Here is a 26,911-nt window from a genome sequence, read left to right as displayed (position 1 = left end):
TGTGAAGAAACACTAGACAGAGACTGCAGCTCAAGTCAAGTAAATTTTATTAAGAATTTATTCACTTTAGGACACTGGCCAGTACAACACAGTGTAATATACATCTTTACTTTCAAATTAAAAAAGGACAAAGAAGGACATAAAAAATAAACCCTCAGATTTTTGACAAAGTAAAACATCATGTACATAGAAACCAGGGACAATCACTCCGAAAGACTCGATCAACACATTCACTTGCATTGCATGAGCACTCCAATGAGTTCACCCAAAAACAGGAGGACAAGACATGGTCAATGAGAGGGGGCAGAGGTCAGTGCTGTAGTGCATCAAGTGACAAAGTGCTTGATAGAAGCGCAGAGCGGGCGGGTGGATGACAGACATGATGAGGAAACTGTAAAGCAGGTGCAAACAGTCACATTTGTGTGTAGCGATGCGGAGGGTAGAGTCGTTTAAACAATGTAGTGAGCAAACCGTCCCTCCGCTGGAGTAGTGTGAGCCAACACCCTGACACTCTGGCCCAGTCAGTTTGAACAAAGCCTGGTTTGACAGCAAAGATTGTGCATGCACATAATAAAATAGAGGGGGAAATTGCACATTTTCTGGAGAAAAAACATACATTAATGGAGTGTTTGAGCACTACAAGGTGAATATGGCTTGTAATGGATGCTTACAGTTACAATCATTCAATCTATTAAAAGCTAGAGGAAGACAGGCTGATTAGTGTTTTCATAACAGGATTGAAGAGCCTATTTGTGCTGATAAGGAGTGTGCATGATTGACAGATGCAAAGTCACTTGGCCAAAAGTCCCCCATCCCTCTTCCACAAAGACAAATACATAATATTAGATAATGAGACAAAAAAGATACACAGTATGCAGCAATTGTGACACCATTAGGCTGTTGAGTGTATCAAAGTAAAAGGCGTTGGAGCCTCTGTTGTAGTGATGCAACTTGATGTTCTTTTTTTTTTCCAAAACTAGCTCTCTGTCTTTGTTAAATCAACAATAATACAAATATAACATCTCCTGATTACTAACATGATATACACTCCCACTGACAATCAAGTCAGCAGTGATTTGTTCTCTATGTTCAAGAAGTTTAGTGACTGAAATGTTATCCTATGGCAATGCTTGTGTGACTCCATCGACAACCTCCATTGACTGATAAACACATATACGGCAGTAACAGCCGACTTGTACACATTAGTCGAGTAAGGAAACTAAATATAAACATCTTGTAGAGGATTAGCTGGATTGTCCTCCAGCGCGTGATGAAGCACGTCCAGGGTGAAGAGGCGTCGTGGTCCCACAAGTTAACCATTTCCTGAAATGCAGCTTGACAGGAAATCAACGCCTTTTGTCCTCCTCCACCCTTCACCCACTTCTCCTGGTCCCTATTAAAGTGTTCATGTGAAGTCCCTCCTGGTACAAAAGAGCTCCCACAGGTTCAAGCGTGAAATGGATAAGCAGAGCAGCCAGATGTTTTTTTTTTTCTCCTTGCTTTTTCTTTTTCCATAAGACAGAGACTCTCCGTAAAAAAGGCACCATGCACATTTATCGACCCAGATGGGAAGAGAACAAAAAAAAAAAAGAAAAAAAATACATCAGCAGCGGTAGATTTACCCCTCCTACTCTCTGGGTCAAACGTTAAGGCTTCTGTTTCTTATAGATTCGTCTGTTAAGGCAACCTTGAGGAGAGAATGAGAGGAAAACAGGTGTTAAAAACTGATATTTCTTCCTCACGGTGAAAGAGACAGAAAAAACACTCAAACACTATCTTACCTCACTGTTTTCTTAGCTCTCATTTTCATATTGACTCAAGCGCTTCTTGGACTTCAGCTCTTTCAACCACTGAGGCGAGTCCTCCTCACTGCAAAGGTAGGAGACAGACAGAAGTGAAAGGTGAATGCAGGAAAACAAAGAGCTAAACAACGTGTGAACAAATCCTTGTCACCAGAGGGAATGATTTCTCCCAGCTGGTGTCTCTTACCCATTTTCTTTCCCACCAGGTGGGGGCAGTACACGCGCTGCTCGTGGGAGGAAGGGGGACTTGGGGGAGCGAGAGAGCTGGGAAGGGGAGGGAGAGGGTCCATCAGTTTGATTGTCAGAGTCGCCCCTCTTCTTAAGCTGCGCCTGACAACAAGAGCGGGACATATTTAATTGTTTTATTGATAAGTCATGGTGCATTCCGGTTAATGTCTTGATAAAATCCCATCACTGTGCATGATCAGAGAGGTCAGAACAATTACAGTACTCTGTAATATCACAACAGCAGCACAGTAAGTGGTAAATAGCATCAAACAGGACTGGTTAACAAACTTTATATTTGGTGAGTACTTACAATGAATTACCTTTTCTTTCTACTCATATAAGGCTCACCTTTAAAGCTGAGGGGTCCACTCCAGGGAACAGGGCGATCCTCTGTGGCTGAGAAGCAACAGCAGGGCTAGCGTCCGCTCTGGTCTGCTCCTCATAGTCTGAGTCGTCGTTCTTACTCTCAACCTTCTCCTCTGTCACAGGGAGAGCACAAATGCATATTATTTTGTGAATGTACAGCTATCACTTAAAAAGGTGGATATTTTGTTGTCTGACACATCAAAAGTGCATTTGAACAACAAAAAGAAACTTAAGAGTGCATAATTTCCACATATATCTGTTTAGAGTATACTGACTAAAAGAGGTCATCTAATTAAATCCAGTTTATAACATCTTGTCAAACGTTTAGCTAGTCTTGTTGGGTGCCAAGTAGGATTGGGAAATATGATGAAATACAATGAGATGATAGAAATTTGTCACTACTGGAGGTTTTGCCATACCATATTTGAGCTATAAACAATTTCCAGTTGAAATTGTCATATCACAGCATATACAGTATATCAATATCATGATATAAAATGACATATATCATGACAGATTTAATTCATATTGCCCACCTCTTCAGTCAAGATGAAAATAAACACAAAGACTTCAGTTCTAGGGGACGTGCTAACCTGTGGAGTCTCTGTAAAGCCAGTCCTCAGTGGTTCCTGCCTCTCCCTCTGTCTGGGCAGCACTCTGACGGGCAGCTCTGGAGGGCCGTGTCCGTGGGGCTCGCTTCTTTCCCAGCTGGGCTCTGGAGCGGAGAGCGCTGTTGTCTAACAGAATAGTCGGGGCCTGGACGCACAGACACAGAGAAATTACATCCAATGCAGTCATGAGGAACATTTGTTGCTAAAACATGTAAGAGAAACGAGAGACTGGTGATATGTGCCATCATAAAACCTCAGCTGTGGTCAACTCAGATGACACTTACATCAGGGAAAGGGAGCGGCTGGTTCTCAGATGAGGATGATGGAAGGAGGCCATCTAGGGTTTCGATGTCAAACTGTGAGGCGTTTTCACCTGGCGTGTGTGATGGAGTGGGCTTCCTTGGTGAAGAGCTGAAGTTACTCTCTGAGCTGGGAGTGGCAGGAGTCAGACTGAAAAAAGTTAAAAGAAGGAAAAAAAAAAAAAAAGTTTAGAAAAACCTCTGGAAACAACTGTGTGGTTGCTGTGAGCACAGCTACAATCACACAGAGTCTGAGTCACATCTTTTCTTTTGTTCCTGTCACAAGTTTACTGTGGGAAGCTATGATTTAGATGACGCACTTAAAAACAGACTGCAGGCCTCCCCTGTCATCATGACAGTTAAACATAGTGTTTCTATACACTATACATGTAAAAGACTCATGACATCTTGTCCATATGGATATAAAACACATTAAAGAAACATTAATTACATTTTTTAACAGATTTGAAGAGAATAACTGTCCGTTCTTTTCAGTGCTTGTCAATGTTGTGATATTATTTCTCACCACAGGAGGTCAGTAACAGATTGCAATAAGAGAGAACACTGGAGCTAATTAATGTCTGTGCTCCACTCTAACCGAATACCATATTTCCTCAAATATATTATATATAATTATATTAGAGAGAGGCCTTTATCTCTAATTCCCACTGATATTTTAGTATGAAGGCTCCTTTCTGATCTGCTTCCGTTTGTTCTGTTAAATTTGGTTACTGCATTACCGGTAATCCACTTACTCTGACGTGTGGAACAATAATTCAAGCGCTTGACTTCCACCTGGAATGTTTTGGCAACGCACCGCTTAGCTGTAGCATGCGGGTAGCATGCTCATGGATGTATGCTCGCTGACTTAGCCAAGTTACCCTTGTTACCCTGGTTACCTATGCTCATGTAGTGTCATTGCCGTCATTATTATTAAAATATACACCGTTATCCTTGTATTTAAATGATAATGTGACTCCTCCGTTCCCCTCCCCTCTCTGTGACGGTCAGCTAGAGGGCTGTGCATGTAGTCATAGAACTGAAGTTACATCCAACTACTATTTCTGCTTAACTGGCACCAGGATTTTGTCCAGTCGACCATGCCCCCGGCCATTATTGGACACCCAGCTTTCATCTTTTATCTGAGGAAATACGGTATTAGAAGTCCTTTGTTGTAAACTGGTTATTAATCTCATAATTATTCCCATCATTATCGTTTTATAACCCAGCTGAATTGTACACACTGACACAGGGACATTAGACACTGCTAGACACACCGGAACACAAGTCCAGTTTAATCCAGTTATACTAACTAAAGAAAAAATTAAGATAAAGATTGCACTTGATGTAGTTGTGTTGCATACCATTTCACTATGGACAGCTCTGACAGTTTCCAGTCACCTATACTGTGTGCATGTAAAATGCAGACAGAGTATGTGTTTACCTGTCGTCAGTGCGCAGTCCCGTCTCCCAGGTCCCATACTGACTGTCAGTCTCACGCCCTGGAGTTTCTGAATCTTTCTCCTCCTCCTCACCACTGACACTTTGCTTCTTTTGCACCTAGAGGCAAGAGGGAGAGAGAGATTATTAATGAATGTGGAGGAATCAAATTGGATTGAAATTATATAACAGACTAGCCTGAGAGACACCAGAAGCAGGTCTCTCATTGTTTATGCAACTAACACTTTACATCAGTACAACCTACTGCTGATGACAGCTAAGAATCTCGGCCCTAGGTGCTAAATATTTGGGAACTGTCCTTTTATATTTATGTTGCTAATATAAAGACAAACAGGTCATAACTCTGTTTAACTGACAAGAATAGTAACCCATTATTATGAATAATAAAGTACAGTAGTCAGTTAATCGTCATCGCTACTACTGAAGAGCCGACAGTGTCGTGGTTGAGCAGCCTGCAGTGGTAAGACGGATAATGAAAGGTGAACGGATGAGTTAATGGAGACGGGACCAGCGTGGGGACAAAGACGAAGAAGGGTGGGTGGGTGATTGAGTGTGTGTTTGCTGTCTACTGAACCATGCCTCTTTTAATGAGGCTTGTACAGAGGACATACTGTCTCAAAACCACACACAGCTCACAGAGGCACGCCTGCGCATGAACTGATAACCCTGGCCTATATAGCAAAAAACAATAGAAAATCCTTCTGTCGTCAGATGTTGCCTGAGGGGTGGACAGAGAAATGTGATACACCTGGCTCTGTAATTGCCCAGGTTCCTTAGACTATCAGAGCGGTACGGTTCAGTAGTAATGTTTATTGAGCAGTGACTGTAAGTGAATGCAATCCTTGTTTTCTTTGTATGTGAGAGCAGAGATACAAGAGTAAAGAAAAAAAAAAAAGTTCAGAGACAATGAGAAAGAAATTCTGACGTAGAGTGTGACTGTGAGAAATTTTGATTGAGGGAGTGTAAGAGAAAAGAACAGTGGAGCCAGATGTCGTCCGTCAGCTATGCCTTTCCTGGCAGGACAAAAAAAAGAAAAACAGAGAACAGTGAGAATGGCATTCAACGCTGCTCCCTGCATCTGAGAAAGCACTTGTGCTCAAGTTCATCCTCTTCTCAAGGATTTACAGCACTCACACTTTTCAAAGTCGACATCACAGGGTCACACCACTTACCCTCGAATACACACACGCACACTTCTGAGCCCTGCTTCCACTGACACTTCAGCAGGGAACAAAACATCTAGTACAAATTAACCTGTAGGTTGATCATGCAGAACCAGGAAACAAATACTCGGCTAATCTGGTGGTCATGGTGGGGTCGATTACACACAGCGGCTAATTCGACCTTCAGCTTTCCACAAAGAATAATGTACGGTAGTGAGTCTAAACAATTGAAACAATATGTGTGTTTAACTCACTACAGCATCAACTGAAGCAATAGATCAATAACATATCTAACGCACAGGAGCAGCCAGTATAAACCGTTCCTTCTAAAAACAACGTACAATGGATTGTGGCCTGAGTTGATAAATTTATTGTGCTGAAATAGCTAATTTACAAGGTTAAAGGACTCAGTATGCTTTAAACAAAGTGTTTACTGAATTGTCTAACAGTGTCTGAAAACACCTTTCTGATGACGAAGGCTGCCTCCCGACAAATTTTGTAATTTTACAAAATAGACAATCAGAGACTGTCTGAAAGTGTGTGCTTTTATTCCAATTTTATGATTTCTAATGTCTTCCACCTCTTTATTTTGGCCAGCCTTCGAGTGTTTAGTTTCAAACAGGTATTGACACTTTTACCTTGAACATCGTACAACCTAGCTTGTTTAAAGCATAGTGAGACCTTAAGTGTCTTCATTGAGGAGGCCCAGAACGGGGCATCACTGTGAGTACACCATGTAATTGCTCAATCTTTGGTTCAGTTCCAGTTGGAGATCTTGGTATTATGTCGACCTTCTCTCTCTCGCCTGTCTTATGCTGCTGTCAGTGTTGTCAAAATGCCAAAAAAAATCTTTAATCCAGGCCTTATAAATTTCTGGTGATAAAAATTCCTATCCAATGTGTGCATGAGTTGTTACCTAACCTAAACACACCCCGAACACACCCTCACTTGATCAGCGTAGAGGAGGTATATTGCCTTTGCTGGAACATGTTTAAGAGAGGCGCCATTATACAGCCGCTGAAAGAAAGGACTTATGGCAGCCCACTCAAAGCAGGAGTTGAAAAGCCTTTAGAAAGCTCATTCATAATCTCACAGCATTTATTATTCAGTAAAATAGGAGCTTTTAACAGCCTCAGTATTTAACTCCAGTTGGGCTCTTTCTACTTTGTTTTTTTGGTGCAGTTTGCATTAATCTCTGCATGCAACAGTGCCAGACAGGTTTATTGACTCAACAATAAAAACAAAAAAACTTTATGACTGACACTCACAGGTATAGTCTCTGCTATCAGGAACAAACATGGAAAACAAGGCCTACCGAACCAACAGTTCTAGTAACAATGATTTATAGCTGTCAGAAAGCAAGCTTTTCCTTAATAACATTAGCAATAGCCAGCTTCCCCTAGACGACGACAGGAAGGGTGTGTCAGGGGAAATAACAAAGAGCGGATGAATGGAAGGATGAAGGAGAGAAAGGCCTGATCACTGAGCAGGGCTGACTGACAATCTGTGGAGGAAGGGGCTGGAATGAGGCCTTGGAAACTTTTACTTGATAACGCTGTGTGCTACACATGACCCATGACACATTCACACAGGACGATTAGTCTTTCTACCTCGACGGTGAAATGAAAAGTGAATAATTGCTTTGTTGCTCTGTGAAAAAAGGAAGGCTGTAAAACATCTAACAGATGGTGTTACATCAGAGCAGAAGACACAAAGTGAGCAGCTACTGTAGATGTAATAGTGTATTTATATGAACACAGCATCAAGCCTTTAACCCCATCAACAACAGGAACATGTGTCAACCTTCAGAGTCACAGTCTTTAAATGGATAAGTGCATTATCTTTAAATCAGATCTTGCAAACTGTAAAAAGCTCTGTTTAAGTGTTTACATACCTTCAGTTTTTGAAAAAGGGATCCGACTTGACCGTTTTAAATAATGTAAGACTATTAACAGCCATAAAAACCTGTTCAATCACACCAGTAGACCCCCTAGTATGTCTCCACTCTCCATTCTCCAATCAATCTGGCTGGAGTGGAGTGGGAAAGTATGCTCTGCGTGTACTCATGGACACAGCGGTAATCAATATCAATATCCTACAGATATTCAAAACAACTGCTCCCGCAAGCACTAATCTCATGTCAACAAATGGGCATTCTAGCCCCACGTCAGAGGAGCTTACATTAAAACGTGCCCTGCTAGGCAAACCGAACAGCACTGTGTTATTCTTTCATTATTCTTTCATTACATAAGTGGTACATACAGACGAGGGTTCAATGCTGTGCAAAGCATCTAGTAAGAACGGAGGGAAAAGAATGTAAAAACCTGACTTGGCTTAAGAACTTAACCCAGAGAGCGGCTGGACCTGACATCAGCTGAATGTTGTGATGTGGCTGAGGAGGGAACGGAGACTTAAAAGGATTATTCTCATTACTTTCAGTCTGGAGTTTATTTTCCTGTTTTTGCCGACATGATGATTGTTGAGTTCAAATTTTTGTCAATGAAGTGTAAAGATCGACACATCTTAATTGAAGAATAACCATCACATTTCAGTTATAATCATTAATTTGATGGGTTTTTTTTAGTAATGTTCACATAAATACTCATTTATATCACAGGTTGCCAGTTTTGTCCTGGGATCATTTCAATTGACTGATTCAAATGGCTGTCATTGGTCTAACTTGACAACACTCTTTGAACCACCAAATCTAAAATAATTTGTATTCATGAATTTAAAGTCTAACATGAATACTGAAAATATTACTGGACCTTTCGGTATCGGTCTTTGTCTTTTCCAAATAAACACATTTTATTTCTTCTGATAATAAGTTTAATTTAATTTGCTTTTTGAAAGTATGATTAATTATATTACTTTGATCTCCATTGATTCATTCATTCCTTTCTTTACCTCTTATCCTATAGAGAGTTGCGGGGGAGTCAATCTCAGCTGACATTGGGCAAGAGGCGGGGTACATCCTGGACAGGTTGCCAGTCAATCACAGGGCTGACATGTATACAGACAGACAACCATTCACACTCACATTCACACCTATGGACAATCTAGAGTCACCCATTAACCTAATTATCCTAAGCTGCATGTTTTTGGTCTGTGGGAGGAAGCTGGAGTATCTGGAGACAACCCAGAACATGCAAACTCCACACATAAGGGCCCAAGCTGGCCAGTGGGTTCAAACCCAGAACCCTCTTACTGTGAGGCAACAGTGCTGACCACTGCACCACCGTGCCGCCAACTTGACCTTCACTGATTTTTTATTTTTATTTCAATACCTGCCGAATTACTTTAAATGGTGTTTTTCATATGTTTCCCACTTGCATCCACAACTCATGACACCAGGCGGGAGATTTCGGAGCCTGGTTAACACCAACAGTCGGCAGTTTATATTTATGCAATATATGGTATGAAACAAATGCCATGTCAGAGTACTAAAGTAGTCTAGAGATTTGGTACAAAGTCATTTGATATTATGAATGAATTCTGACAATCAGTGAGAAGTGTGTAGTTCTGATTTCCACATCCTCTCCTTCCTCTCACCCATTTACTAGATACCTGGCCACTGTCCACCCATTCAACTGGCCTCTTACTGTCACTCATCCACTTAACACCAGTCCAGAGGGGAGGCCTACTGCTCTTAGACACCACAATCACATCTGTCAAGACTGACAAAAAGACATGTCACCACAACTGGCAACCAAACAGATACCATGAAAACACCTCTTATCTTTAGAAGTTATGACTCATGAGGTGTTACACTGCAGTTTAGCAAACAGGCGTGACCTAAAGATAGGAACAACTCTACTGCAAAGTACCCATATCCCTATATGGATTTATAAATCTGTCCTTTACATAGAGCACAGAGCACGTTAGATGTCAGGGTAGAGGCAAGTGACAGGAGGCCAATGACTTTTGCCTCTTTAAGAGTTTACCATTTTGGCAATACTAATATTACACAAAAAATCCTAATAGGATCAAATTTGTCGGTCTTTGTGCCCATTAAAAAAAACACAAACAACTAAAAACTACAAACCACATACTAGGCGACATAATGACCTGAAGAACCAGTATAACAACAGCTTTGCTAAACAAAGACAGACAAACAAAGAATGGATAACATTGTGCCAAGGACAATATAAGATGAAGAAGTGATGACAGGAAAGAGAAAGAGATGGATGAGAGGTAGCAGGAGGTTAAAAAGTCAGGAGGAGCATAACGAGGCAGATGGATAAGTTCTTGAGATGTTGGAGATGTTTGGCTAGAGACCAAACTGTCCATGAAGCAGCAGCTGTTAACACAGTGACATTACAGAACTGCATCGACATTTCTGCAAAATGCCTTCAATTCCACTTGTGCTTTATTTAACTCCAACATATGTTATACTGCTGAGTATGTACATATAGTAAATATGTACATACTAGCAGCTATATTAGTCAGTTGGCTATTGGATCATATTGGTGTCGGATTATTGTTTGCAGTTGGTTTCAGTGGATACCAGTAGAAGGTGGTATCGGTGCTTCCCTGGTGTGTATGTTTGTACTTTAAATATGTGTGTTGTCTTACAGCAGTGGGGGTGTTGGGTGCGGTGCGTCTGCGTAGGGACAGACGTTGCTGGCTGCGCAGTGAGAACCTGCGGATGGACTCCCTGCTGCGAGAGGCCAGAGAGCGTAGAGAGTTGGTTCTCTTGAAGCCTCCAGTCCCATCCTCTCCCCTGCCTCCCCTCTCCACCGACGTGGACAAAAGGCTGATTGCCCCGTGAAGTGAGCGACGGACATTTCCCACCCATCCTGACACCTGAGAGTGGGCCACTGACAGCTTGTCCCCCAGATACTCCATCACGACCCAGTACTCGCAACACCTGCTGTGTCAGTAAAGAGTCTCCGAGCTGAGCTGTGACTCTTGTTATCACAGCAGCAGGGAATCATTAGAGTCTAGTTATGCTTGAGGGGTGGCAGTCCAGGGACAGTGTCCTAGGTATTCGCTGGAGTGTGATGCTAGGTCAATACTGCAGCAGTGCAGTGGGTGACACAGACAACAACACAGCTCAGCCAGTCAGATGTGGTGGTGGTGGTGATGGTGTCTGCTCCTTATAGCACTGCAGCACAGATACTGCCAGCCAGTCTCTGACCGTTACAGGACTGAGCCTCTGCTCAGTATCACTTCTAAATGGACTTTCTGCAGTGCAGCCCCAGTGGAGCCATCAGGACTCATCACCGTCAAGGCTCCAGACTGTCGGCCTTAAGTGAATTTTGAAGCTTTCAAATGTCTATTTTGATGCACACAAGATATGCTTGCTATGATATGCCTGCCTCACCAACCAAGTGGGCATGTAAAGGTTATGTAAGGTTGCTCTAAGTCTAACACTTACTATTAGTTATGCAAGGCACTACTCTATGAGACTGCTTGAAAAACTGCTGTGCTGTCTACCAACAGGTTTCTCTGCCATGTTTCTCTGGCTTCAAGTACAGAAAGTGACAACTACTCAAGTACAGGATTGACGAGCAGTAATAACAGTATCATATCCTCAACATGTCATTTATGTTTGGCAGAACATTCAGTTATCTATTTCCATCACACAGGCTGGCTGTGCTAATAATACTGAGAATGAAAATGAGACTTTTAACAGTGCTATTAAGACCTCCGCCAATTCTCCAGGTGTGAGCTTGTCTGTCCTGATCCCAGCCTCAATTACAGCCAACCTGACAGCTCTCCCAGAGCTGGTGTTGATGTGTTCCTTCCAAAACAAGGCCCAGGTTAAAAGTTGAAAAAATCCATCCAACCAACAAGGTTACATTCCCATGGTTCCTGATGCTACGCTATCTTCTGATAAAAAGCTGCAAGGAGAAATGGTGCAGGACAGCTGGTGGCAAAAGGAAAGCTGCTGTAGTCATTCATATTCCATAAGGAAAACCAGAGGGCAACCAACGCAGTGCCAAATAGAAGAACCAGGAGAGAGTACTGTGGTGGGGAAGTCAAATCCAGAGGAGAGAAGAGGAAGAGAGAGAAAATGTTCTCTCCTCGCCTTTTTCTGCAGGTACGGGCAGGTAGGAGAAAATGCGTCAGCAGTGCTGCTCTCTGTGCTCAGCGCTATAGGACTCACCGTCAAGGAGAAACAGGGTGGAGAGAGGGAGTGTGGAACAGAGGCAGACAGAGTGAGAGGGAGAATGGGAGGTCCCTGATTCAGAGCGGGAGGGAGAGGGGAGGGTGATATATGTTCTGCGGTGCTCTGTCGCTCTGTTTCAGTTGCAGGGCAAGACAGTGAAGTGTCACAGGCAGAACGGATGAGAGGTGGAAACAGATGTGAAAGGAGAGATGTTACTTTTAATAAGCATCTCCATTCAAAACAGAAAGAGAAGGCTGTAATGAACTGAAAGTGGGGATGAGCAAATGTAATGTAATCAGATAGGAATGAATGCATGATCAAGATTAGGAGAAAACTATAAATAGATTGATTAGACATGCATGATAGAGAAGAGTGAAAGGACAGGTGTGGCTCTTCCGGAGCAGTGAGACTATATACTCATCAACCAAACAGTCAGCACCATGTGACCAAAAGAATGAATCACAACAGTCAAGTGAATGTTTGTTTAAATCTGACGCATGCAAACAGTAGAGCAGACTAGAAAATATGTTTTGGTTCATGGTGCACACTCAGGTCTCAGTTAACTGGTGTCGGTCAAGTTGTACCTCAACTAAAACAATAAACGACGACGCGCTTCAGTGAGTTAACCTCATAGTAAACTGGGACAGAGGCTGAATCACTGTCCACATATGCCCCCTACAGGTAATCTGATTAATGTGTCTTTGAAGTGCTGAGCTTAAGGCAAATCTGCTGTGAGGTTCTCAGTTTCCAACAGCTCACCAACAGACTTAGTTCCTGTACTCCTCAGCGTGAAAATGGCTGCCTCTTCTAGAGTATTCTGACTACGGACAGTGTAACTCCATCTGAAAAAGCTACATTTCTCATGTTTAATATCTTAAGTTACTTTCCTGTAACAAAAATATATTATTATTTCATTAATACTCTGTCTTCTCTACTTATTATCACTTACTGCTGAAACAATAACTTAAAGTGATGAGCAACAACTATTCTGATAATTATTTAAGTCATTTGTCAAGCAAAAATGACAACCATTAAAAGGGAAACTCTGGGATTTTTCAACCTGGACCCTGTTTTCCCCTCATTTTATATCTAAGTGACTAATGGGGACAACAAATTTTTTTTAAATTGGTCCAGTATTGAGCAAGAGCGCTTCAGCCGGCAGCTGTGAAATGGGCTGCACTGTAATCCGACGGGGCAACAGCACCTTGTCAATGTGCGTCCACTAAAAGTGTCTGTTTTTGCCACTGACAGGCTCAGATTGTTATTATAAGTGTCTGACAACATTATAGGCCATACAGAGAAATTAAATGTTATTCTTTACTTTTTGCTTGATCTGGTCTTCCTGTTGTCCCCATTAGTCACTTAGGCACAAAATGATCCAGGTTGAAAAATCCCAGTTTCCCCTTTAACTGGTTCCAGCTTGTCAAATGTTGGGATTTGCTTCTCTTCTTGGTTTTATATTCTCATAAATGGAATATCTTTGGGTTTTGGACTGTTGCTTTGCCAAAACAAGCTATTAAATAAGAATATTAACATTGTTAACATTTTATAGACTAAATATAAAACAATTATTTGAAATAAATAATTGTCAGATTAATTGATGATGACAATAATCAATAATAATCATCAATGATGTTTGTTACAGCCCTAATCAAATTGTTTTTGAATCATCCAAATGTTACATCCTCCCAATATGCAAAAAAATTACTATTTTCATAATAATTTGTCATGAAACAAACGATGGTAGCTCAGATCAGAAATGGCAGAAAAGTTCACTTTCCTCTATTGATTTTAAAAGGATTAGACTTCACCACAAAGATGTACAGAAATGTTTTATAGTGAGAAGCAGCATATAACTGCTCCACATTTTCCAAATACTCCTCCCGATACAGTACTTAATATCCCCTACTGGAAGTGACTCACAGCTGCTCCTCACTTCCCCTCTTCTGCTGACATCATCACTCCATGCAAAGCAGCAACCAGAAACCCAACCGGCAACCGCACACAAAAGGAAATGATATGGGATGTAGCTTAAGTGCGTACAGTACGCTGTATGTGATAACTACCTACTGTACATTCAGTATTATGTAAGAGGACGTCTTTCACAGAGAAACATCTGTGATGAGAAGAGAGAATTGTGCTGTTACTTACCCAGAGGCAGTGAGGAGTCAAGCAGCATGTCCACATGTACAACACAGCTCTCAGCCCGATGGCCATCTCTGCTCTGCCCCACTCACCAGCCTCAGACCCTCTGACTTATCCACATGATGTCACCACACAACTATTATCTCATCGATGTGAGTCCGAGGATGCTTCCGCCAGTAAATACAATCCAAGGAAATTAATCATCTCAGATCGGCTAAAACTGACTTTTGGGAATTTCCTCAAAGTCTTGACTGAAAGTAGGCAGTACATACTTACATCTTAAATGTAGCAATGTTACCACACAATGTTTAACTGTTAACATTTTTGGTAATCTTGTTTTAAATGTATTAATACAAAGATAATAATCAGATTATATCACATGATTCTTAGGGATGTTTTCATCCTTTAGTACAAATCCAAAAATACGAATTTTTAGTACCTGCTCCTATCATTAAATACCAACGAGAGACATTTCTTGTAAAATAAAAATAATGGCAGAAGTGAAGAAGTGATCACATATCAGTTATACGGAGGTGTACAGAGTCTAAAATGCAATGGTATTGAGAGGCAGACCACAGTACGGCTACTAATCCTCCAAAAAGTCTGAAATCCCACATTTTACCACATGAGAGGTGGTTATGCAGTGTAATACAACCCAGTGTCGTTTTTATATTATTTCATAACATCTAATTTTACAAACCTTTATTTTATTGTATCTTAAGTAGCGTTTCTGCCATTATGGGACAACATCTCTAATACAATGGATCTTCTGCGGTATGCAACCTGGGCCCAAATGTTTTCTAGGCTGTAACAACTTGCAACAGTGTTAATTCTTGTGCCTGATGAAACAGCATCGTAATTAGCTCCACTGCTGCCACCTTGTTCCGAGTTCAACATCAGCCAGCAGCATCAAACCAAAAAACACAAACACTGACAGCAGCAACACACACCAGGAAGGGCGACACTCACAAACTGAAATACAACCAACCACTAGATGGTGTTAGTCAATCTTAAACTCATGGCGACTTAATCAGCACTCTGTATCGTCCCAGTATGCAATTACAGGACACAATATACTGTACTTCTGGGTTCATAGTGGAGGCCCATAATTACAGTCTTAATGACGAAGAGTCAGCATAACCCCACCCTGAATATCTGATAAATTGCCTCTGTTTGAACGCAGATGATATGTGTATGTATGTATTGAGTGTAGTTGTAAATAAAACACAGGCAAATTTCAATTCACCCATTTCAAAATGTACGAAAAAGCAGATCTGAACAGTGAGGTTAAAGTTAAAAGGAGGAAAACAGTCACACAAATATTATGTGTCTGCAGGACACATTATCATTACAGGCCATTTCACTTCACACCTTTTCCTGAGCCATACTGACAGGCTGCTGATAGATGAGCAGTGAGAACATGTCCAATCCTGAATTACAGGCCTGAGAAGGTGTGTGGCCTCCACTTCCCCAGAGCGTAACGCAGGATGGGTGGAGGCGAGTCTAGGAGCTTTCAACATTAGTCACCGACTCTTAACTACCTGAGCACAGCAGCATTGACCTGTGAACGTTCATTCAACTAACTACATTCCACTTCTGCTTACTGTCTGTCTTCAATGCACGAGACCTACACACAGACACACAGGCTCTCAAACACACACATTACGTTGCTCCCTCCCTGTTTCCACAGAGCTGCGTGAGAAATAGTTCAATGAAAATAGCGATTGTAATAAAGCTAAAAACAGAGTTGCTGAACTTGCTGGTGCGATCTGTAGCTGGACTCACCCAGCTGTAGCGATCCTGCTCTCTGTGGGCACTGCGACTCCTCATCCTGGAAAGGCTTCCTTCCACAGCACTGCTTGAAGGGGCTGATCTCCGTGACACACTGCGAGACCGCATCCTGTTCAGCTCCTAGCAACACAAAAGGGACTTGAGTAAACTTCACATATTCACATAATGTAAACTACACCTGAACAACACATTTTCTCAGGACTCTTGACACAAAGTGTTACTGTAGCAAGTACCGACCCAGTAGACACCCAATTTTAACTGGTGGAAGAATATTCATTCTACACAAATAAGGCATGATAATCTGGAACAACTGGGAAATGCACAACATGCGCTTGGTCACGCGTTAGTGGCGACACATTTTTTTAAGTGGAGATAGTGGAGAGATGACTGGAAATGAGGGAGAGAGACACTGTGGTTCCTGGTTCGTGTCCTAACCCCTAAGCCACTGAGGTGCCACACTTTTAGATTTTTAAAATGTTGCAAAAATGTAAAAATGAACTTTGCATGTCTGCTAGATACCAAATGAAAAGAAAATAACAATAGCTCACTGAAAGAAATGGCAATGCCTTTTAATTTAAACTGATACAAACTGGTCCAAGTGGTTAATTAGGGACTGATAATTGTTTCAGTTATTTGTTAACTGAATATTTATTTGAAAAGGAATACAGTTTTACAGTTTTCTCCTAGCACACTCTAGTACTGGTCATTTTATCTCTCTGTCAATACTGGTCTCTTGTCCTTCTGCTTTCTGGCAGTTCAGCCTTTTGCAACCGTTGGGCAGTTTTATACTGAGTGATGGCACATATGGGCGTGTTTAGGTGTGTGTTAAAAAGGCTATGACTGTGTGCACTTTGTCCCCATGCCACTTCATCTCAGGCATCAACAAAATGATATAAATCTTGAAGCAATTTAAAACAGGTGATATTTTATATAATAATACCTGGTTTCTAAAAAAATATTTTTTCAATTGTTATCTTTAGTTAAAAAGATGCTGATCTCCAGACAAACATGTTGTTTTTAAACTTAGTGAATCTCTTTTAAAGATTACAGAATGTAAACATTTTCCTTATGAGAAGATTAAAGTGTGCCTCTGATAGTATTCCAAGGATCACTCTCACTCACCTGGGATCCCTGTGATCTCCTCTGGCTCCGGACCTCCACCCTGCTGTCTTGCGGCTGTGGTTCTCTGGGTAACCAGATCTGCTCTGCAGAAGCGCTGCTAGAGACTCCACTAGGAGACACACCAGTTTTGGCCTCCATCCTGATAAAAGGTGCCAAGTGAAGTTGCTCGTCTAGCATACCAGACCAGTGCCTCTGCGGAGCCAGGACCCGTTCCTCCTGCCTGAGGAGGAGTTGCTCCGGGCTGACTTTGTTGGCATGTTTTCTGGGCTCAGCTGCTGGTTTGTCCACTGACATCTCAACAGGCTGCAGCTCCCATGGGTCCTGAGGAGACGGTGTCCATGCTGGGCTTGTGAATCCGACCGTCTGTGATGGCACCTTCCAGCTTACATCCCTCTCAGGTGTAGGCTGTAGCCAAGCCCCAAACCCAGCGTCTACACCCTGAACACTAGAAACAGGAAACAAGTCTTTACTGGGGGAGGGCTGAGTTTGAGATGTGAAAGAGTCTATGTCAAGGATGGCAGGTTTGTAAGACTCTTCTGCTCTTGGAGATGGCTCCTTCCATCGTGTTGCAAAATCACTGCGTTGAGAAGTAGCCTTGGAAAAAGGGTCGTTTCGGAGCACAGAGTCCAAATCTAACACTTTAGGCCGAAGGGGTGATGACTCCAACCTCAACCTCTCCTGCTCCTCTTTCCTTTGCTTCTCTTTTAGTCGCTGTCTCTCTGCTTCTTGCTGTTTGGCTATCTGTCTCATTTTCTCTGCCTCCTCCCTCTCCATCTTCTCCCTCAGTCTGCGTTTCTCCAGCTCTAAAATTCGTTGTCTCTCCCTCTCTGCTTGCTTTTGCTTTTCAAACTCCAAGAGCTGTCTTATCTCTATATCTTTTATTCTGTCCAACTCCTCTTTCCTGAGCCTTTCCTTCTCAAGTTCTCGCTGTCTCAACCTCTGGTTTTCTAATTCCTGTCTCTCAATATCTAGTTGTTTCTGTCTCTCCCTTTCTAAATCTCTTTGTCTCTGTCTTTCCAGCTCTCTCAGCTTTTCCCTCTCCATCTCCCTTTGTCTTTCCCTTTCTTTATCGAGCTCTTTCAGTCTTAACATTTCCTGTTCTAATGACATCTGTTTTATTTTCTCTGCCTCCTCTCTTTCCATCTTCTCTCGGATTCTCTGCTTCTCGAGTTCCAACACCTGTTGCCTCTCCTTTTCCTTCTGCTTCTGTTTTTGAAACTCCAAGAGCTGTCTTCTCTCCAACTCTTTCATTCTCTCCATTTCCTCCATTCTCTGTTTCTCCTTTTGGATTTCCAGCAGCTGTCTCTCCTTGTCCAGCTCTCTCTGCCTCTCTTCTTCCCTCTGTCTCTGCTTCTCCTGTTCTCGCTGTCTCGCCTTTTCCAACTCTCGCAGCTTCTCTCTTTCAATCTCCTTCTGTCTCTCCAATTCTCTGCGTTTTTCTTTCTCGAGCTGCCGCTGCCTTTCTCTTTCTAGTTCTCTTTGTTTCTCTCTCTCCATCTCTTGCATCTTCTGTTTTTCAAGCTCTAGCTGTTTCTGCCTTTCCAGTGCACGTTGTTTCTCCTCGAACTCCTGTTGCTCCCTTTCGAAAGCTTTCTGTCTTTGTCGTTCATATTCTCTTTGCTTCTCCATCTCCTTCATTCGTGCAAATTCTAAATGTGCTTGTTTCTCCATTTCGAGCTGTCTCTGTTTTTCCCTCTCCAGCTCTTTCATTTTGCCCTTGTTTCTTTCAGCCTCCTTTTTTAGTTCTCTTTTCTTTCCTACTTCCATCATTTCCTGTGTCGTCTGTCCATCCAATGCTGATCTGATATCCCTGTGTGATATCTGGCCCCTCATCTTTAACTCCTCAACTTCATCTTGAGAGGTTTTTCCAAAAGCTTCATCTAATGATGGATTCCTCCTAACTGGAAGAATCTTCCCTTGAGAGCTTCCCTGTGCAAACCTCATAGAGAAATCATCATAGGGTGCAGCTGTGTCCCCTATATCAGGTCCTGCCTCTAAAGGAGAAAGTGGCTCTTGTATTTGTCCAGTCAAGGCAAAGTAGGTTGCCCTGGGTTTCAGCTGTTCTTCTGCCTGCAGCATTTTCAAACGTTTGGGAGCTGCAGCCACTTCCTCTTGCTCTGCTTCTCTCAGCCAATCTGGGTCTTTATTCAAAGCCACCTGTCCTTCCCTTTGTGACTGCTTTAGTATCCCTTTCTCCATGCCTGTATCTTGTTCAAGACCTGTAGTGGTCCATTTTGGCAAAGATCCAACTCTGAGGTATCGAGGCTGCTGGTCTGGCATTACTGCCAAAGCTGGTTCTTCTTGTGCTAAACCAGTCCTCTCTGACACCGGCCTGTTCCCCTCTGAGCGTCTGGAGCGTAAAGTCAGGGCCTTATCCTCCCACTGAGCTGATGGGATGCTCTCACTCACTGCTGTGCTCTCTTCCACTGCCTGCACAGTGTCGAAGACATGCAACATCTGCAGAGGACCTGATGGAGATACAGGCTCTTTGTAGGTGGCAGTCACCAGTGATCCCTCATCCTCACTACTTAATTTCCTAAATGATGGGCTGCTGAGCGAGTCTTTGGCCTTGTTTACAGGTTTACCCTCATCCAACATCAGCACACTGTGCCTCTCCACAACATTTTCAAACAAGGATGCTCGTACTGTCTGTACGTCACCGCTGGGATCACTTTCCTTGGGAATGGTGCCAAACATCTGTCCTGCCTCAGGACCTTCAGTATCTGAGGCCTTTATGAGCTGCTCTTGGTAATCATTTAAATCCGCCAATGTCCTCTGGTCAGTGGGGGTGATAGCTGACTCTTCAATCTAAGAAAATTCAGAGATATAATGAGAATTGTTAAGTGATAACAACAAACCTGTAACCACCTGTCCATTAATCTAACCTTATTAAACAATCATACATATTTCTAAAAGACTATCATTTTAACACTATGCAACAATAAATATGGAATCATTGCAAAGGATTAAAAGCTTTAAGAACCTACTCTGAAGTGAAATACTTCTTATTACAAAACCAGACGTCAGAACAGATGTAATTTGCCAACAAACAGGAGGAAATACGTCACACAAAAGAGTTACAGTGATTAAGTGAACAACTGTCAGCGTGGAAACGGTATCCCCTTGTTCTAGGTTGGCCTCATAACAGTGGGTGTGGTGCAGAGGTGGTAATCAAAACCTCTCTGTGTTGACCTTTTCCCAGTGATCTCCTCTCTGTGTGTTTCATAACCAGCAGCCAACGCAGGTAATTATTGTGCCAGCTGTCTAAGGTTTCACAGCTTTGTATATCTATGGCAGTGACAATTGTTTTTGCTGCAATGCACCATTTCCTCTAGGGAAATGTTCCTCCAAACACTGGCTAACAAGGGTCCACAGTACATGTGAGCACTCTTTTATCTCAAAGAAGTATTTCACATTGTCCTGTTCATGCCTGTTAGTAAATATATAGGTAGATATACGATTAAGCTTTCTTAACTTCCATGAGAGTTATTTTTTTCCCATGCTTTACATGTATCAGCATTTTGCAAATACTCACATGGCCTTGTTTGGTTTTGTAATTATCCTTATATGCCTTGATCTTTATTTTAGCAAAACATGTCAAGAAACACACTAAAATGTAACTTTGAGTAGAGGATAGCATGTGAAAGCATTTTCCACTCTGCTGTAACAGTGTTCCTCATGGTTACTCTCATTTGCTTGCTAAATATAGACTCAGCCCAACAGAAACCAGTTACTATAAAGTTGAGTCCCTCTCTTACCCTCCTCTGAGGATCTTTGCTGATCTCATGGCGCTCTGTTGCCTCACTGAAGGAAACACTGCCAAGGTCTGGCGACCTCTCGGATGAAAACCTGATGAACATACATCACACAAGACAAAAGCCATGCATGACAGTGGAACTCATGGACAAAGACAAAGGACAAAAGCAAACTGAGGAGACATTAGGGGCAGCTCTTACCTTTTAGTCAGGTCAAGGGGCAGAGGTCGGGGCTTCAATGCTGGTTTCGTGACAGGACTCTGAGTTGGTGGTGTATCTTCTGTAAGCTGCTTTATGAGCTGTTTAACACCCACTGGTGGTTCAGTTTCAGGGACTGGCTGCACTGGAGAGTGAAGATCAAACACTTGGCCTGTGACACCTGCCCCAGGAGAGGTGGACGAATCAAGGAGGAGACTGATTCGCGACTTGATGCTAACCACACGCTTATCCTCATCAGTCTCTTTTACACTTGTTTCTTCTGTCTTTTTGTTGCTTTGGTCTGAGACAGCAGGTTTAGCATCAGTACTTTGTGGCGTGGTACTCTTCAGGTTTTTCTCTTGCTCTCGCCTCTGTGAAAGTGCCCTCTCTTCTGGAGTGTTCTCTTTAGTGTCTGCCTTGGGAGTTTTACGGTGCAGTGACAGTCCGATAGACTCAAACTTGGATGTGAGATCAGCTGAAAGGGGTCGTCTCCCAGTCCAGCGAGGAGTAGGAACTGGTGCTTCTGTCTTGGTTGGACTGCTGAGGAAAATAGCTGATACAGGTCTGGGCCTGGAGGCTCTGGGTTTGGGTCGCAGTGGCACAGATGCCTCTGGTTTATTTTTTTCTTTTTCATCTTCCTCTTGCCCCACCTGAGCGAGAAAACCCATGGACTTGGCTCTGGTAATGGATACCCCACCTTTACTGGGTATCCTTTGGTCCTTCTCTTCTTTTTTGGTGGTTCCAGACCACTCTGCTGCTGGGAGTTTTTTAAGGCTCTTGGAATAGGCCAAGCTTGATGCACCAGGTTTTTGTCTCTCTACTGGCATGGGGGGAGTGGGTTTGCTGGGGTCTCCAGGGTCAAGAGGAGGGGCTGGTTTAAACGGCTGGACTACAGGCTTGGTTGTTTGCCCAGTGTTCAACTTAGATGTTTTAAAGGATGTAGGCGCAGGACGGTTGGGGTTGATTGACACAGGCCTGGGTTTGCCAGTGGCAACTGGTTGCTGTGGTTTTGGAGAGCATGGAAGCTCTGGTTTGTATCCAGCGAGGCGAGTGGACTCTGGTCGGGGCTTAGTTTGGGGCTTAGGGGCAAGTATGGGTTTAATAGTGGGGTTTTTCTCCACAGCAAAAGGTTTGGGAGTGAGCCGTGGTTTGGGGCCAGGGACAGGCTTGTTAGCCTCTGGAGTGATGATACGGGACTGGTTGATGGAGGGGATCTCGATGAGGCTCTTATTACTGGAGTCAGTCAGGGGACTCAGGTGAAGTCGTCCTCCCGCCACTGTCCTCCCAACCTCCCCAGTCTGAACCTCCACCTGAGCAGCCATCCTCTTCAACAGCAACTATAGATACAAAAGAAGTTCTCCTCAGAACAACAAAACCAAAATGTATTATTGACATACTCAACCGCAGCCGTTCATACTGCAGAATCAGACTTATAATTAGCCTCACTCTATCTAGCCATTACTGTGGACTTTGTCTTGGGAGTGTCTTACACTGCAGCATGATTCTACACCCAAATGAGAAAGATATTTACACAACGTTATTGATCACTCTAGAGGGTTAAGGACTTAAGTATTGAGAGCTGAATAAAAAAATTGTCTTTAACATCCACGGAAGACATTTTGACAAGTCAGAGTAAGAAAACACAGGTGTAGATAATAAAAAGTCTAAGACCTTGTTCAGACTGCCTGCCCAAATATGTTTTTTGGCATATCCAGATTGATTTTAGAAAGTCTGGACAGAAAAAAAAACACTTGAAATGTGATTTTTGCAAATTAGATCCAAGCCACATTTAGAGGTGGTTTGAAATGCGATTCCAATCAGATTTCTACAGATGCGTCTCAGTCCAGATGCTCAAATCAGATTTTAAAGTGTCTTTAGCATCACTTGCAATGAGACACACAACATTGTCAAATCCAGAGTGGCAGAAATACATCAGAGCAGCTGAACAGAATCTATGCTGCTACTGACAGAGTGGTATGGAGGACAACACAGAGAACAACAGTCCGTGGACAGACACTGAAATAAGTTGTCTGCTGGTACTTTGGGGGGGATTGTGGATCTCCATTTCTCATGCTTCCTTGTTGGAAAGCCACGTCACCAGCATACGTAGTTACTGACACCTATGTCGTTACCACAGCAACCCATGCAGATAGGTCGTTGATGTATGGACACACAAATCCAATCTGATCACTTGCAAATAACAGTGCGGACGGTCTGTCTTAAAGATCTGATATGAGTAACAAATCTGATTTGCCTGCAGTCTGAACAAGCCTGAATGGTCTGCTGTGACAAAGCCCTATTAAGGTTAACAATTAAACAGCACATTCTGCACATTTCTGGGGGTCATTAAAGCTGAATTATCTTATATTAATTTGACTGGCGAGCTGTGGATATTACACAGCATTCATGAAGCGATCTCCAAAAGTTTTCTATGTGGGTTATTTTTCTTAATTAATGGAAAAATCTTTCCTAATTTGTCTAAAAAAAGAGACCTTTTTCACAGGAGACATTTGAACTTGTCATAGTAGGTGGCCTGAATCACATTAACGATAGTTCAGCTCCCAAGTGTCCCACTGACCCTGCATGCAAAACACCAGGGGCCTGGAATTGGCAACACTAAATGGGATGCAGCCATGATTTGGTTTATTAATAACACTTGCGCTTTTTTTGCAATGACATATGAAAATGACTGCCATAAATAGGGACTTCACTCGCACTATTCACCTGAGTCTCAGAGTTGTTAGTGGTAAGCTCAAGTCACAATACATTGAGACAAATGACAATTAAAGTGTTTACTTTATTTTTACGTAAATTGTATTTGTTGATCTACATACTCTTATACTCTTTTGTATGTGTTTTGTTTTCAGAAGAGCTATAAATCAGTCATTATATCATGTTAGCCAAATTTAGTGTTTTTTCTCCTATGTTCAGTATTTTCATGACGTGGCCCCTTTTAACATTTGGTCAGAACAATAATTGCTTTTCCAACAATGGGGTTGTTTAAATGTAACTGACCTTAATAATTGTTTATTTTTTTTAATTTGTGATAGCCAACATAACTTTTGTAAAATGTGCATCACTAATCTGAATGAATCGTGCTCTTGTACCTTTGAAAGTGGATCCTGGTTTAGGGGAGGGGCTGGACAACTGTATAATGTCATTGTTTTCTCGTTGTAACAGGCAAATCAGGCTGTGACAGAGAATGACTGAGTCCACTGCAAACTCATACCAGACTGCCATTAAGATTCAGCTCCCCCCCTAATGAAGTTTAGTAGGTTTATCTTCAACTGACTCTACAATCTAAAGGACTTATAGTGATAAATACGAGATAACAGGTGTTCATCTGTTTCTGCTCTTTTGACACACTATGTCGATAATCAGTTCTATCAGTTGTTTCTATAGCGAGAATGAAGATAGACAATGTTACAACCCAAACACTTCTCTGTTAGCCCTTTAAGAGGCTCCCTCTTCACATCTGATAATGCTTTCCACATGTTTCTGTGTTGAGATATTTCATTATACAGACCAGGAACAATTTTGCTTTTTGGAAGAAAAAAAAAAAAACATTCTGGCTCAAACTGCTGTGACGAACCCCAGCATATCTTACCTGACCAGATGTCAACCGTCTGCCGTAGAGCTCTGGCTTTTGCTGTAACCGAGCAGCGATGACATATCAGACAGGAGGAAGGAGTTGGAGAAGCCTAAGGGGAACACACTTTGTGTCAACAAAGCACACAAGCTTTTCACTCCACAAGACTGCAGCGCTTAAGGCTGTGGGAGACAAATCACAGCAAATGCTTCTTCACTGTGGTGTTCTCACGCCTCCGTACAGAAGCAAATAGATGATCATGTTTACACGGACACAGACTTAAGTAAACACAGTCACACCCATACATTCAAACTGATGGCATAGGTCCAGACATAAAAAACAAACAACAAAACGCATGCACAAAGTCATTAACTCAAGCTCAGCTGCTATGTTAACCTTTTCCTGTTCTTATAGTTACATAATGTCCTGCTCTTTTTCTGTGAATCTCATTATGTACATCAACTGATGTTTGCTAACAGAGATTGGATAGTTGAAAACTTGAACTTTAGATGTTGACAGGAAACGCCTTCGCCAAGATGGAATGCTAAACATTCACTCTGATGGTGGGTCGAGCAACACAGCAGGGATTAGGAAATTGTCTGTCTTATACAGGCTCAGTAGACACATGAATATCCTGCACAAGGCTCAATACTGAAAGCCAAAAACAGCCTGAAGTATTTCCCTAAGCATGAACTGTTGCATAATCAAAACATTTGGTAGGCATCTTTACACATATTTCTTTGATTTCTAGCAGGAAGGACTTACAGAAGGAGAGTGGGGCATAGGGTAAACCACCACAGTGTTTGTTGTGTTTAGGCTCAGAGTGGAACTAGCAAAAGATATCCAGTCAGTAACCTGGTTCATCCAGTTATACAGAGGAAATTTCCTATCATAGACAATAGGCAAAATCATGTCAACTGATCTATTACCAGCTAAAAGAAGAAGTATAGTTTTTCCACAGGTGAGTTCTCACAAAGTAGTCCTTGTACAAATCCTAAAGCTACTTCATAAATTATCTTCTGTCATCCAAGAAGACTGCAGACTGTTAGTTTAACATGTCTGTAATATTGATCAGTATTGTTCATAATGAAGATCATAAATCCGTAGATTAAAGTTGGGTTTATCTTGTTATCAAAAGGGAAGTAATAACATACTTATAAACATTACAAGTAAAATGACTGCAAATGCCATTGTTACTCAAAGGCTTGACTTATTCTTTAAATGTCAAATATTAGCTAGGCAGGTAAATTACCTCCCAAAAACAACTTACATAAATACAATATATGCACCTCATTAATGAAAGGAATGTTAAAACCATCATCATTTGAATTAATTTAATTAAAACTAACACTGACTTGTTTTTTTTACTACACATTAATTTCACGACATTCATTTAGTGAGTTCAGTTCCTCATATCAGTTCATTAAAGTCGATCTATCCCAGTTTGCAACAAGTGTTAACCCTCCTCCTCCTCCTCCTCCCTGTCCTGTCTGCTCACCTAATCTTCCTCGTATGGTAGACACAACCCGGTCCAGTTTAGCAAAAGTCTAAGTTGGCCTGCTCAGAACAAGGGTGCATTTAATGCACCACAAATATGCACAAGTGTTACCACGATGCATACAGAGTAAGCGTGTCTTAACAATCCCAAAGACTTCAAATAAGAGAAAAAAAGAATTACGCATCAACAGCTTGCTGGCTAGCGACCGTAAGCTAACAACTCAAGAGGCTGAACTCGCAAAATGGAAACAGACTGAACCTGTCTTTCGCTGGCTGTTTTGATGCGAACCGGAGACAACTTACCAAACAAGAAAGTCCGTTTTTTCTCTTTTCTTTTCTCTTTCTCTTGTCTTGTCGAAGCAACTTTAAACATACGACATTTCGCTGAACTTGGTCGGACAATGGCGAGTCGTGACAGTAGACAGGTTACCACAGGAGGTTAGCACAGGGGCTAACTTAGCTGGTTTACTTAGCTGGCTCTCCCGTCTCAGGTTGCAGTGTTGTTGTCAGCCTGGACTCATACAGTCTACACACACAGCGCCGAACAAGCCGCCTGGCCGGTTGATAAAGCCTCTACAACACCTTCAAGCACGACATGGCTTCCGGTTTCAACATAAAAACACTGCATGAACATAAGCTAATGAGCTAAAATGATTTAAAAAAGGCAAGGAGCTGGTGTGTCATGGGTCGAGATCAGAGGCATAAATGTGTGTACAACTCCAACCTACATTTCATTTCTTCAATGAGCAGCAACCATAATATCTCAGAA

The 26,911-nt window shown here is 42.2% G+C and overlaps 1 protein-coding gene across 1 annotated transcript; it reads right to left on the bottom strand.

Annotated features, from left to right (window-relative positions):
* Nucleotides 1-30: 30 nt before the first annotated feature.
* si:ch73-138n13.1 (plectin) lies at nucleotides 31-26,745 on the bottom strand. The gene is made up of 13 exons (XM_042420867.1): nucleotides 26,446-26,745; nucleotides 24,664-24,757; nucleotides 21,060-22,393; nucleotides 20,862-20,952; nucleotides 17,104-19,911; nucleotides 15,976-16,101; nucleotides 4,751-4,866; nucleotides 3,292-3,457; nucleotides 2,990-3,152; nucleotides 2,379-2,509; nucleotides 1,990-2,132; nucleotides 1,782-1,869; nucleotides 31-1,687 (listed from the first exon to the last, which is right to left on the bottom strand). Exons 3-12 carry the CDS (start codon nucleotides 22,376-22,378, stop codon nucleotides 1,794-1,796), a joined length of 5,139 nt encoding a protein of 1,712 aa, XP_042276801.1. The 5' UTR covers nucleotides 22,379-22,393; nucleotides 24,664-24,757; nucleotides 26,446-26,745; the 3' UTR covers nucleotides 31-1,687; nucleotides 1,782-1,793.
* Between the last annotated feature and the right edge of the window lie 166 nt (nucleotides 26,746-26,911).

Source organism: Thunnus maccoyii, chromosome 9 (genome assembly GCF_910596095.1).
Source record: "Thunnus maccoyii chromosome 9, fThuMac1.1, whole genome shotgun sequence".
Classification (NCBI taxonomy): Eukaryota; Metazoa; Chordata; class Actinopteri; order Scombriformes; family Scombridae; genus Thunnus; species Thunnus maccoyii.
Note: the sequence above shows the minus strand (reverse complement) of the source record. Positions and strands in the feature narration are given on the sequence as shown.

Excerpts from the sequence above, each read along its gene's own strand:
- si:ch73-138n13.1 (XM_042420867.1), bottom strand. The coding sequence starts at position 22,378 with ATGGCTGCTCAGGTGGAGGTTCAGACTGGGGAGGTTGGGAGGACAGTG. Across the intron at positions 4,867-15,975 it reads AGCAGGATCGCTACAGCTGG|GTGCAAAAGAAGCAAAGTGT; the intron begins GTGAGTCCAGCT and ends TCTTGCCTCTAG. Across the intron at positions 3,153-3,291 it reads AGCCGCTCCCTTTCCCTGAT|GCCCCGACTATTCTGTTAGA; the intron begins GTAAGTGTCATC and ends CTGTGCGTCCAG.